The following is a 12,937-nucleotide window of genomic DNA, read 5'->3' on the forward strand; positions in this document are numbered from 1 at the left end:
TTTTGTCTGATGGTTTTAAACAGAACAAAAACAATTTTAAAATATAAATGAAATTCTAGTATTTTTTCTAGTTTTTTTTTTTTTTCTTTTTTTGGTCTTAAACTATTGATGCAGGATTTATTCTGGAGAGAAATAAATTAATCTGTGTTACTTTGTTCTGGTTGATTTTCGTTGCTTTTCTTTCCTGCTCCTGCAGTTTTGTTTCTAGCTGGTTGAAAATGGCCAGGAGAGGAAGTTCGGGTTTTAAAGCCTCCGCCACAGGTCGCTTAGACAGGAAGTCACGTGACAACAAGCAGACGGCTGCTGAAATGGGCTGAAATGGGAGTCAGCTCTGAGTGAACCAAACTTTATTGGCTGATTTAAGAGACAAATAACTGCATCAGAAACTGTTTAACATAAAGACATGCAGGAAAAAAACTGCAACAAGTAAAAAAACAGCAGTGCTCACTTCACAGTCTGACCTGAGGTGACATGTGAAGTGAATAATAAAATCTATACAATGAAGCTTTTTTTTTTTTAATAATGTCCAAGAAAATTGAATTTAATTCAAGGCTTTTAAGGAGGACTTGTAACTGTACAACGATGGCAGGCCACCGGGTGTTTATAACTTGTATCCCAGTCCAGACCTGCTGATGTGGCAGAAGATCGTCATGGCGAAGCACATTCCCAGGACCTGCAGAGGGAGACACAGAGTTCCACTGATGAACAGAAAGGAAATAATCCAAACTAAAGAGGTCCAGGCTGAGGAGCCACAGGACCGCAACCAGAGCCCACTGGTTCTCTGTAGGAGGAGGGAACTCTGATCAGATCAGGCGTTAAGCAAAACTGACTACATTTTAACAGTTTTTAAATCTTCTATATTTAAGAATATGCATGTTCATATAACATGAAAAGCCAGTTAATCAAACAGAGGAAATGAACCCAACATACAGTATATGCACATGTTTTCTAATATATATTTTTTTGGCCTGTTATTCAAGCATCACCAGATCTCTTTTACAGTGCCAGGTTTCAGAGACTTGAGTCAAACACCAGCAGAGTTCAACCCACCAAGGCACATCTCTCTTGTTTCTGACACTCTGATACTTTTCACACTGATTTCAACATTTTTATCCTTATGGACTTCCTTTTTCAAATGGGAAAAGTGTGGAACTGGATTTGAATGTTTTCCAGTTATGGAAAGGCATTGAAAAACACAAGTTTGGAGAAATATTTCAATTGGTATATAAACACAGGGACGTTCTCGATCTCATTGTCTAAAAACTTTCCTAAAAACAAAGGATCAAGAAGTTGAGTCTGAAAAGTAGGAATTATCTTTAAAGTTTTGTCTCAGGATATAATCCAAAACTCCTAGACTGTAAATAATAGCATAACCACATGCAATATACAATACAGTTGTTCTGATATTCAGTCAACTGAACTCACACAAAATATCTACCATAACTGATGTAATAATAGTGATTATGATATGGAATAATGTAGCTGCCAGGGTTTCATGGCTGATACCAGTCTGCCGCCAACAATTACATAGAAAACTGAAGTTTGTGACTTTTTTTTTTCTTACTGCTAAAGGCTGCAAACATCGATATCATCCATCAGGTTCAGCACAGCTAAAGAGAGCCGACTCTCTGTAACTCCAGTTCAGTAACATTTGAATAAAGCTGCATGTTCATCCTACCTCAATGATGCATAGAACAATGACTGCGATCCCGGTAGTTAGGAAGTTTTCTTCAAACCATTCTTTCAGTTTTTTCAAACAGCCCTGCAAACAGTGAGTCACGCAACAAATTATTTCAAGAATAGATTATTAATCGTGTCAATAATACAGGCCTAAAAGGTGATGTGTGTTAGCTCCTCTACCTCTTTGTACTCCAGGTCATGTCTTGAGGAACATGGTGTTTCCACACAGCAGGACTCGGGGATTTTATTTCCCCAGTCACTGACGTTATAGACTCCGCAGCACTTAAACTGTGTTAGAAAGGCAGAGAACATGAAAACAGAATCTTGGCAAACATCTGAATCTCTGCAGAATCCTGGTTCCACTCACCGTGTTCTGAACAATATCCCAGTCACTCATTTTAGTTTCATTATTTCTTGCGCTTTTCAAACCTTTGTTGAGATCCTTTGTCACTATGTCGCCAATCTAAACAGAGATGTTAGAGACGCATTTAGTCTTCAGTGTGATCTGGTCATGAACAAAGCAATGATTGTGGTGCTGGAGACCCACCTCGGCCTCATAAATGAGCATCAGGCATGCTGCTGTGAGCTCCACCAGCATCAGAATGAAGATCACCAGGAAAAACTGTCAACACAAACCGTTGCACTTTTACTCAACTCAAAAGTTGAACAATGTCAGAGCAACACGACCTGGAGTCCTGAAGCAAAGACATTCTGCATCACCGCACACAACAGGAACTGTGTGAAATGACACCAGCAACACTTAGCATTGTGAAGCCGCAAAACTTTGAACTTTTACTGAATACAGACCAGAGTAAAATGTTACAGATTTACTTTCACATTGATTAGGATTAGCTGGTCCAGGCTTAAGCTACGCTCTCATCTCAAATAGAACAAGAGCTTCAGTAGAAGCTAGCTACCCTGGCATGTAGTGGTCAGTGCTGCCCGTGTCTTCAGGTTTTCAGCTGGAAAAACAACTGAAAACAATTGAAGAAATGTTTTATTTAGAAATGAGTCTAAACATCTGTGAGGTGTGAAGAGGTGGCAAGACTTTCATTTCGACAGAAACATCTTACAGAGGTTATCTACATATTTAAAGTAGGTTTTGGTTGAAAGGTCAAATATTTTATTTGCATTCTTTTAACCATCTTCACTTTGATAAATATTAGTCAGCTGGTCAGAGTGGGGCCAGAATGACTGGGTCCAGTCCAAGAAACAGGTACATCTGCACAGGTTTATACTTCCAGGATTCCCCTGTATTTACCCCTCCCCCCCCCCCCCCCCCCCCCCACCCCCGCCCTGCCCCATTGTTGCTGACTCTGTCCCTGCTGTGAAGCAGCATGATGCTGCCACCACCATGTTTGGTCATGGACATAGTGTGGTCAGGGTGATGTGTAATGTTGGATTCACCTTTTGATGTTTCCTGTAACAAACTGTTAAAACAGACTTGTCATGGTTTTTCTTTCTACTCTTCCGGAAGCAGAAGATTGGTGGAGACATGTTACTTTAGTTACTTTTACTTGAGTAACTTTTTTGGAAAAAAAGTACTTTGAGGACAATTTTTACTACAGTGTACTTTTTGACTTTTACCTGAGTCATTTTATTATGAGGTATTGCTACTGTTATTTGAGTAAAATGTCTGGATCCTGGCTGCATGCAGAACAAGCTTGTTTTAACTTGAGCTTCACCAGACACACACCTGCAGTTTTTGTTAAAGTTTCATAGATTTTATATTGAGATAAACTGATTATGAAAAATGTCTCTTTTTTTTTAAATTTTTTTATTTTTTTATTTTTTTTTTATTTTTTTATATTTATTTATGATTTTCAAGAATAAACAGGCAAATTAGAGGACAAAACAACAAGGATAAAAAAAAAAAAAAAAAACTAACCAGAATCATCAAAACAAAAATCCACAGAACAGAACAATCAAAACACTGTCAGCTAACAAAGGGTCTGATAAGAGGATAAAATGCACATCAGATTGTAGAGTGTTATCGAGCATGAGACAGAGTCCAAGCGAGTAAGAGACATTTCTGAGGACATTGAAACAAACAGCCCACCATGGAATATGGAATAATAAGAAAAGATGAACACAAGTTATAATCACAATAAACATGACGAAACGGTAAATGAGTAAAATAAATTATTAGAAAATACAAGTCCAGATGTAAACGACAGTTATTTTAGCCTATTATTTTGTATGTATCTATTGAAAGGACCCCACACATCCAGGAACTTCTGATGATTGTCAGACAAAGAGTATCGAATCTCCTCAAGATAGATACAGGACACCATATCATTAAGCCATTTCTTAAAACAAGGCGGGGTAGAGGATTTCCATTCCCGTAGAATAACCCGCTTTGCTACCACTAAACCAAACATTAGAGACTGTTGTAGGGACATGGGAAGAGCAAGAGAGGATTTAGAGCAACCCAAAATGATCAAATGCCTATCTGGACATAGAGGCTTGCCATAAGCATTGCTATAAAATTCAAAAATCTTGCACCAGAAGTCCATTAGTTTAGGACAGGAGCAAAACATGTGACCCAGAGTCCCATCATCTAATTTACATTTGTCGCTGAAAAATGTCTCTTTTACCTGATTTTGTTATTTTGTAGTTATAATATTTATTTGAATTATTTTCATTCTGGTCTTTAAAATACTAAATTTCAACAGTGACTTTACATTTTGGTCCAGTTGATGATTAATTTTTAAATATTAAATGGTTGATGTTCTGTTCAGTTACTTTTCTACTCTGACTTGAGTCATTTCTTTGACAGAGACTTTTTCCTGGTTAGCAGATGCTAAAGTAATGCTGCTCTTACGTGAGTACATTTTTTGGATTCTCTCCCCATCTCTGTTGGGGATGGGGAGAGAATCCTGTTTAAATGATACATAAATAATATGTATCATTTTTCTTAACAATGATACACCACTTTGTGTTTGTCTGTTTCCTAAAATCCCAATAAAATACAGTGAAGTTGTGATCCTGTCATGAGAAAATGTGAACCCTGCGGTCAGTTGGAGTGGTCTGCCTTCAAATGGACACGCTCTGTTTCACACAGGAAGACCCGTGTTTTGGACCTGCTGACTGATTAACCACACTGTTTTATGTAAATCAGTGACTCTGCTCGAACGGTTTCTTCAACAGATCTTGGTGTGAACCACATGTGCTGACTGCAGAAACTTCTTCCAGGAACCAGGCTTCTCTCCTGGCTTCATGCTCTCCTCTCCTTTTCCCTGCATTTACTGTAGTAAAAACTAGAGCAGACGTTTCACCAGATAAAGTCTCTGGAAGGAACGTAGAATAGACGGAGTTCTGTGGATTCAGACATGTTTGTTTAAGCTCATCTAGAGGTTATTTTTCTTATGTTGACTGATTTAAAATATTTGACATCTGCTCACATTCATCTAGAAAGAGGGAATCATTCTATTTCTGGGTTTCTAGTTATGCGGGTTGTTCTGGTATCATACAGCAACACATGTTTCACACTCTGAACAGTTCTTAAATGACACTCCTTACTGTAATGTGGTGTATTTGTTTTATTATTACTGTTATTACTACTTTTTTCTTTTTCTCATGGCTAATTTTTGTTTGTTTATTTTTGTGTTGTAAATTTTTCAATCCCCTTGAAATCTGGTAACACTATTCCCAGAAGTTTGTAGTGACTTTTATGTTGAAGGGCGTTATCGCTGTGATAGAATAATAAGCTTTAGCTTTAATGCTGAAATCCGTCTTTTTAGTTCCACAACAGGAAACGTTTCCAAAGACGGCAGCTTAGGCCGGCCGGCGCTCCTGTTGCTCCATCTGAGTGGATCACTTCCTGTTTCCATTGGTGAAGCAATTCATCCGTACTTATACAAAGTCAAGGCACTAAACTAGCTGCTAACAAACACGCCACAGAACCCCACTTTCAAAAGTCTGAAATATTCCTTTAACTGCCGCCATTTAAGTGTGTGTGTGTGTGTGTGTGTGTGTGTGTGAGTGGTCTTGTTTTAGATACATTATAAGGTCCATTTCTCCAACAAATACAACGTTGTGAGGACCGACGGCTCCTAATGGAACCCAAAGCCCTGACCCCATAAGAGGAAGTGCTGTTTTTGGGTTAGGAGTTAGGTTTAGGACAGTGTGTCCAAAGTGTGGCCCAGGGGCCATTTGTGGCCCTTGGACTGTTTGTGGAGCCCCCTGACTACAATTCAAGAATAATACAAATTTAATCACCAGCACAGGTGGTTGATGCAAATGGAAATTTTTTATTTTTATTTGGGGCAGAAAGATTAGAGACAAATGGAAATTTTATTCAAATACAACGTATTAATCTTTACATAACCACTTTTTAGCTTTTTTTGCAAGAACAAAATCTATCCAATTCCAAACACAGAGTGGCATAAATCCTACATTTTTTTGTTTTGTTTTGTTTTTTCAATAAATACTTGACAAATGTTTCTTTTAATAAGAGAAATCTGAGGAAAGTTTTGACTCTACAATAGTTCATGCATCTCTTTCCAATAAAAAAATCTAATTACTTAATTTGTTTAACTAACTTGTTACATTATGAGGTTGGTAAAAAATAATAATAATAGCATCACCATATAAGTTTTATTAAGAATATGACATTTTTCTGACCCCCTAGTCATTTTTATTTGAAAATTTTGGCTCACAAGACAGAAGGTTTGGACACCCCTGGTTTAGGATTAAGATGTGAATTGAGTTCAGTTTAAGCCTAGGTTAAGTTAGGTTAAGCATGGTACTGGTTATGGTTAGATTTAGAGTAAAGGTCAGGGTTAGGCTACAGAAGTGAATGAAAAATGAATGGAAGTCAATGAACGTCCTTGTGCTGATAAAAAGACACACTATGTGTGTGTGTGTGTGTGTGTGTGCGTGTGTGTGTGTGTGTTACCGTCATGAGGAGGCAGCGGTTCTCCTTCAGGGCCCCCAGGAACCCCAAGAAGGACACACAGGTGATGATGATGCCGCTGATCAGCAGCATGCTGGGAATGTTGAGGCTGGCCAGAGACGGGGTGAGAGCAGTGAAGTTAGAATTCACCATCAGGTACACACCGAAGCTCAGAACCGCCACTCCACACACCTAACAGCAGGGAGAACAAACACACACACACACAGATTATCACGATATACAGCTGACCATGTTTCTAAGTATAAAACGCTGCTGATTAGAGTCTGTGATTTCAGCTGAAGTAAATCAAAACATTCAAACTTGATTGTTTGCTGAGATGAGAACATGAGATCAGCTGGACAACATGATCCAGACCGACTGATGTGATTGAGACATACGTACAAAACAGAGGAAGTTGGCGACACACATGGTGTACTTTAAACACTTGAGGCAGCCTTGAGCCATGGTGACACTCTGCTAATGGAACCTGTAACAGGAAACACACACGCGCGCACACCAACACACACACCCACACACACACACACACACACACACACACACACACATATGAACATTTCCTCCTGATGTAGAAAGAAAAGTCCAGAATTCATCTGATCTCATCATTTATTTATTCGTTTCTCTCTCATTTCTGACACATTCTGTTCTTTTTGTGCCGAACAGCAGTGAGGCGAGTGACGCATCTCACTTCCTGTGTTCTGCCTTCGTTTACAGGAACAGCTTCACCAGCTTCTGCCCAAACTCCATCGACCCAAAAGAGTTTCATATGTTTTTAACTTCGTGGGAATAAATAAGATTTTAAAACAAAATGCCTCTCCAAAACTCAAAAAGTTCTAAACACTGATCTTCAGAGTAAAATCTATCTAATCTCTAATGAGCTGACAACGTGAGAGGTATTGTTAAACCCATTTTCTTTTAAATCATAATTGTTTTTTGACATTTAAAGCTAAAGAATTCCCATTGTCATCTTTAACATCTCTGTTTAACTTGTCTTTTTTGCATTTTCACATTTTCATTATTGTTTACAACCAGTGTTTCCCAACCCTGGTCCTCACGGCACACTGCCCTCCACGTATTAGGTATTTCCTTGCTTCAGTCCAGCTTATTTCAATTGGTGACTAATTAACAGGCGTTTGTTGAACTGCAATCAGTTGAATCAGGCACATTAAAGCAGGGAAACCTCTAAAGCATGTAGGACAGTGTGCCTTGAGGACCAGGGTTGGGAAACCCTGGTTTACATGTTCCTTATAATTTCTATCTTACATGTTTCTATATAAAGACAAAACAGTGAATCTAGACTTTGGTCAGGAATCTTTTAAACGACCACAAACAAGCTGAAGGAGAAGCAGAAGTCCTACCTGTAGAATTTGGATCTGTTGGGCTCCGTTTGTTTTCAGGCTGAAGTTAAGTGAACTGTGCTGCTGCGAACACTTCCCCTTCTCATTGTGCTGAGGAAGGACTGAGCTGAGTGGCTCACGGGGCTTTCAGCGGCCCGTCTCACTTCCTCTTTCTGCTAAAAACCACCCAGCAAAGGGCGCATGTCTGTTCTGATATATTTAGACTTTGACCTCATCTGATGAGCACATCTTGAGGAAAAAGTATTCACACCCCTGAGGCCTTGACGTGTCACATCTTGTCCCAAGCATGAATGTACTTAGTCAGGATTGAGTGTGACAGACTTATAAAAAGCAGCAGATAACTAACTGTAAAGCGGAAGGATGATGAGAACAACATTAGGGCAGGTTAGGATCTAAAACATTTCAACATCCATTCATCCGTCTTTCCAAAATGGAAAGTGTAAATCTACCAGCATGTCTTGGGTTAGGGTTAGAGTAGGGATAGGGTTAGGTGCTGCTGCACCTGAAGCTCACTGGAGGAGCTTCAGAGAGCCACAGCTCAGGTGGGAGAATCTACTGACCTTGAGTCTAACCTCCATGGAGAAATATAAGCTATCCAGTTTGCCACTGCAATATGTGATGTTTAGGCTTGGGGGGTTGAACCTGAGTTCATGGGAAGATGGATGGAGTTAAGTCCAGGACAGAAGAGCTGACCCAGGGGGCTTATCTTATCTTTGTAAGATGAACAAAAAGCCTGACTCTGTGGGCAGAGCTCCACCTACCGTGAAGATAACGACCGGAAAAAGTCATTATTCTGGGGTCGGAGAATCACCTTCCAGTAAGATCAGGACCAAAAAGCCTGACTGCAGTCAAAACGCTGAGAGCAAAGTAAAACCAAGAAGTTCAGAGCAGTATATAAAAAAACCCCAAACATTTATCGATTTTCTTAATGCATCCATGCAGATTAGCTTTAATGAAACTGTAAGTCAGAGGAAACCATGCTACAGAGTCCCAAACTGACTCAGGGTCAGATGAGCAGTAACTCATCATTAGTACACATGTTTTTGACGTCAGGGGTTTTTGAACTAGAATTAGTCATCTAGAAATGTGTCACACAGAATGTGTATTTAAGGGCTGATGGAAGGTTTTACACTATCTGAACAGGAAGCGCTGCAGGTCGTGTTTAGACTCCTTGTTCTGGTCAATACCACATCATGTTCTCAGGAACCACAGAGTGAGTTACTACTGGATACGGTGGTCAAGCTGCTGATTGTGGACTTCACTCAGCAAGTCATCACTCTACGTCAGTAAAACTCAACCAGAAGGAAAACATGGAGACCCAAGATCCAACATTTTAGAGAATAAGAGTGTTAAATGTTTGAAACAGGAAACATCCCATAGAATCTCACCTCCGTCTCCATGCTGACTAAAGGTTCATGTTTTTCATTTGTTGGCTCAGGTTAATTTCTTCTTCATTGTTTGTAGTTTTTTTCTGTAACGGATGGATGGGTCACACATCCTCCCTAACCTGACTGCTGATGTGAGCTGCTTCACTTGGGTCCTGCTCATCTGTCAGGGATTTCTCAAACTGAACACTTGAATGAACTTGACAAAGACTCATGTTTTTTTTCCAGTTTCGTCACAGTGTACGACTGCTACTGCACTTGTGTCTGGTCACATATAACAGCTCTAATAATTATGCCATTATGTCTAAAAGTATCACGTAGATCATGGGTTCTCTATCTGGACTTTAACCAGACAACCATCATGTCTGAACAGGTCTATTTTCAGCTCTTAGCTGGTCTCTGCTTACCTCTAAAATATTCAAATATAGATTTCTGACAACGCACACATTTTGAGAAAACAGGTAGTGATGAAGTTATGTCATGATCTGAAGCTTTCCAAGTTGATTTCTTTGGGACAATTCAAATAACTTTTATGGCAAAAAGAAAAATCTTCTAGTTCTTAACTCATATTTTATTAGCTTATTTCATAGAGTCAAACTTCTTAATAACTTGTTTCGTCGCTGTGTTTGTAGTTTTTATTTTGTTTGTTTGTTTTCGTTTGTCTCTTTTGTAAAATGATATTTTGGTTCCCAATGAGGCAACCTGAAGATGTAGCAGTTGAGTGATGAATTTGTTTCGCTGTGGATCAATATCTCTGTGGAAAAACATGTTTCCTGTTCTAATATTTCTGCTTTTAGTTTTCTAGAAAATGAAAGAATAGCTCATAAGGGAAGTCTTACCCAGAAAGTCTTACAGACTACTTCACAGAGACTCCTTTACTAGTAAAAGTGTGTTGCCCTGATAGAAGAGAAAGCTGACAGCTGTGACCACAGGGAGGGGTGGCTGCTCTCAGACGGCCCCCCATCCACTGCCAGGAAGAACACACCTACCTGGCAGTGTGTAAGAAATAATAATCCATATTTATAGAGCATAAACACAGCCCAGACTCGGCATCCTAATAAATGTTTGAATGAAATAACAAAAGAGTAAAACAAATAATTTGCTTTTGGTCATTTGTATCTTTTCCATGCACAAATCAAAAAGAGAAGAAAAAACAAGACAAAGCTAGTACAGAGATAAATATGCAATTAAATTCTGGTCAATGCGGAGAACACAACGTGTAGACTGGAAGAAGTGGAGGTAGAACCACAAGCTTGATCCTTTCTCACACACACGCACATACACATCTTTGCACAGCTATCTTTGCGGGGACTTTCCATTGACTTCCATTCATTTCTACAGCCTAAACTTTACCCTAACCCTAACCATTACATCCCTAAACAAAACTCAATTCACACCTTAGTCCTAAATCTGAACCCTGACCCAAAAACAGCGTTTTCCCTTGTGGGGACCGAAGCCTGGTGCATCCTATTAACTGAACAGAATAAAGAACCTTTCACTGGAGAAAGCTGCCATCAGGTCATTCTGCCGTGTGGAGCACTGAAGTGTAGCCCAGCTAGTGGAGCGTGAGCAGAATGAGGCTTGGTCCTGAGCTGCAACCCAAACCACACCCTGAGCTGTGTCACCCAGCTGCTGCTAACCTGGGAGATGCCGTGGCAGATTGGGTCAGAGAACCTCAGATCGGGTCAGAGCGGGTCAGATCACACAGCAGGAAACACCCTGATGGAGTCGAAAGCATGTGTGATAATCATCAAAATAACAATCGGATCAAACTCCAAAAATTCCTGTTTCCTAAATGTAAAATGACTCCAAACTAGAAAAGACTGAATGGAGAAACTATGACTTGAACTCATGTGCAGAGGTGGATCTAGGGATGTTAGGGCCCATGTTGAAGCCACGGGGCATCCTCTGTCTTTTGTAATTATATTTCAGGTTATTTAAATGAAACATACTTGAACATTTTCTTTGCTTTGAGCTTAAATTCAGTTTTACCTCTAAATTCTCAACATATGCTGCAAGCAGCCAGGGTTGAGGAACAGGTTGAGGAACAGAGACCTGTTCCTCAACAGGTCCTGTTGAGGAACAGGTAGAGACCTGTTCCTCAACAGAAGAGGGGTTGGGGTCAGGGGTTTTGTTAGGGCGTGTTCCCTTTAGTAATCCCAAATTTAGCACTAGACATTTGACAGACGAGCTACTGAAGCTCCCATTGCTCTGAACAACCAATTTCAGAACACACAGCACATTGTATTTTACTGAATATTTTTCCAAACCAGTTGCGGTGAAAACTGCTTTCTGTTGTCTCTCAGCAGGATGAACTGGACAAACAGGAACCATCTCACTGCTTGTTAGCTTCTGCTAGCATCTTGGTGCCAGATAACACACACAAACACACACCTCCGCTGCTGCAGTGGAGGCTATGACTTTAAGTGTGAGGGCTGATTTAGGTGCAAAAGGGGAACCAAAACACTTTAAAGTTAGAAGTCATAATGTCATGCATCATCAATTTTTGTTTCTTAAATGATCCCATCACAGAGCCAGAACAGGAGAGACCGGAGGTGACCCGGCTGAAATCAGCTCCTTGGAGCAGAGCTGCTGGTCTGTCCGTCTGCAGCAGACCAGGTCCTGTCGCTAGGCAGAGTAGGGTGGGCAGGGTTTCACTGATCTTATGCTGCGGTCATTTGCATACAGGAGTAATGTCCTTCTTTTAGAATGCTACATCGAGCAAATACAGTACTGTTTCTATGCACAAATAAGCATGCACTAGAACTTCAACTAATCACTGTTTGAGTCACTTTATTAAAACAAACTGCATGTAAAAAACTTTTTAAGGTCTTTTATCTTAAAAAAGACCTTATAAAGGTCCTTATAACGGTCTTTTTTAAGACCTTTTTAAATTAGACACTGTTCTAATTTCAGCTCAAGACCAGACTGAGTCACAAAATGTCTTTGTCCATGGTAACTCGAGGAGCTGCAGAGACTCACCGACTGATAAATAATAAAAAAAGAAAGGATAAAAAAAGCCAAGTCAGATGTTTCACAGCTCATGCAGAGGAAACAGCAAATGTGTGGAAGAAAACATGAACTCTGTAAAGCAGACCTGACCTGTTGAGTAGGAAACAGCAGAACCTTCCTTTAAAGGTAACAGTCTGCTCCTTCAGAACCACTTTGAAACAGTGAGGCGGGTCCGATGTCGCAACAGAGTTGGCCACATTTACTGGAAACCCTTCTAAAAATATTCACCAGGCCTCGAAATAAATTCACTAAATGTCATGATGAGAACTTGTGAGAAATCCAACCTTTAATTTAGGAACTTTGTGGGGAATAAGTAACAGAACTGTTGGTACTCTATAGTGTTAATAGAACACTTGCCAATAGAACAGAACTTTGTCTTCATATCAGCAGGATGGAGCATTCAGAGAGAGTGGCCTAGTCCATGCATTGCTCTCGTCGCCTCAGCTCAGACCACAAGTTTAGGATGGGAGTTGGTTGAATTGTGCATGGTTGCCCATTTTTATGTTTATTTGGTAATATTTGCACATCATCATGCTGTTGAACTACTATGGCCCACTTTCAGTTTTTCATGCGGTGTCATTGAGGTC

At 39.9% G+C, this 12,937-nt stretch overlaps 1 protein-coding gene across 1 annotated transcript; it reads right to left on the reverse strand.

Annotated features, from left to right (window-relative positions):
* Window positions 1-332: 332 nt before the first annotated feature.
* Window positions 333-8,128, reverse strand: LOC116729540 (leukocyte surface antigen CD53). Its single transcript, XM_032578165.1, has 8 exons — window positions 7,954-8,128; window positions 6,980-7,064; window positions 6,581-6,769; window positions 2,228-2,302; window positions 2,048-2,143; window positions 1,861-1,968; window positions 1,679-1,762; window positions 333-673 (listed from the first exon to the last, which is right to left on the reverse strand). The coding sequence occupies exons 2-8, from the start codon at window positions 7,040-7,042 to the stop codon at window positions 602-604; spliced, it is 687 nt and encodes a 228-aa protein (XP_032434056.1). The 5' UTR covers window positions 7,043-7,064; window positions 7,954-8,128; the 3' UTR covers window positions 333-601.
* Between the last annotated feature and the right edge of the window lie 4,809 nt (window positions 8,129-12,937).

Source organism: Xiphophorus hellerii, chromosome 12, assembly GCF_003331165.1.
Source record: "Xiphophorus hellerii strain 12219 chromosome 12, Xiphophorus_hellerii-4.1, whole genome shotgun sequence".
NCBI classification, from domain to species: domain Eukaryota; kingdom Metazoa; phylum Chordata; class Actinopteri; order Cyprinodontiformes; family Poeciliidae; genus Xiphophorus; species Xiphophorus hellerii.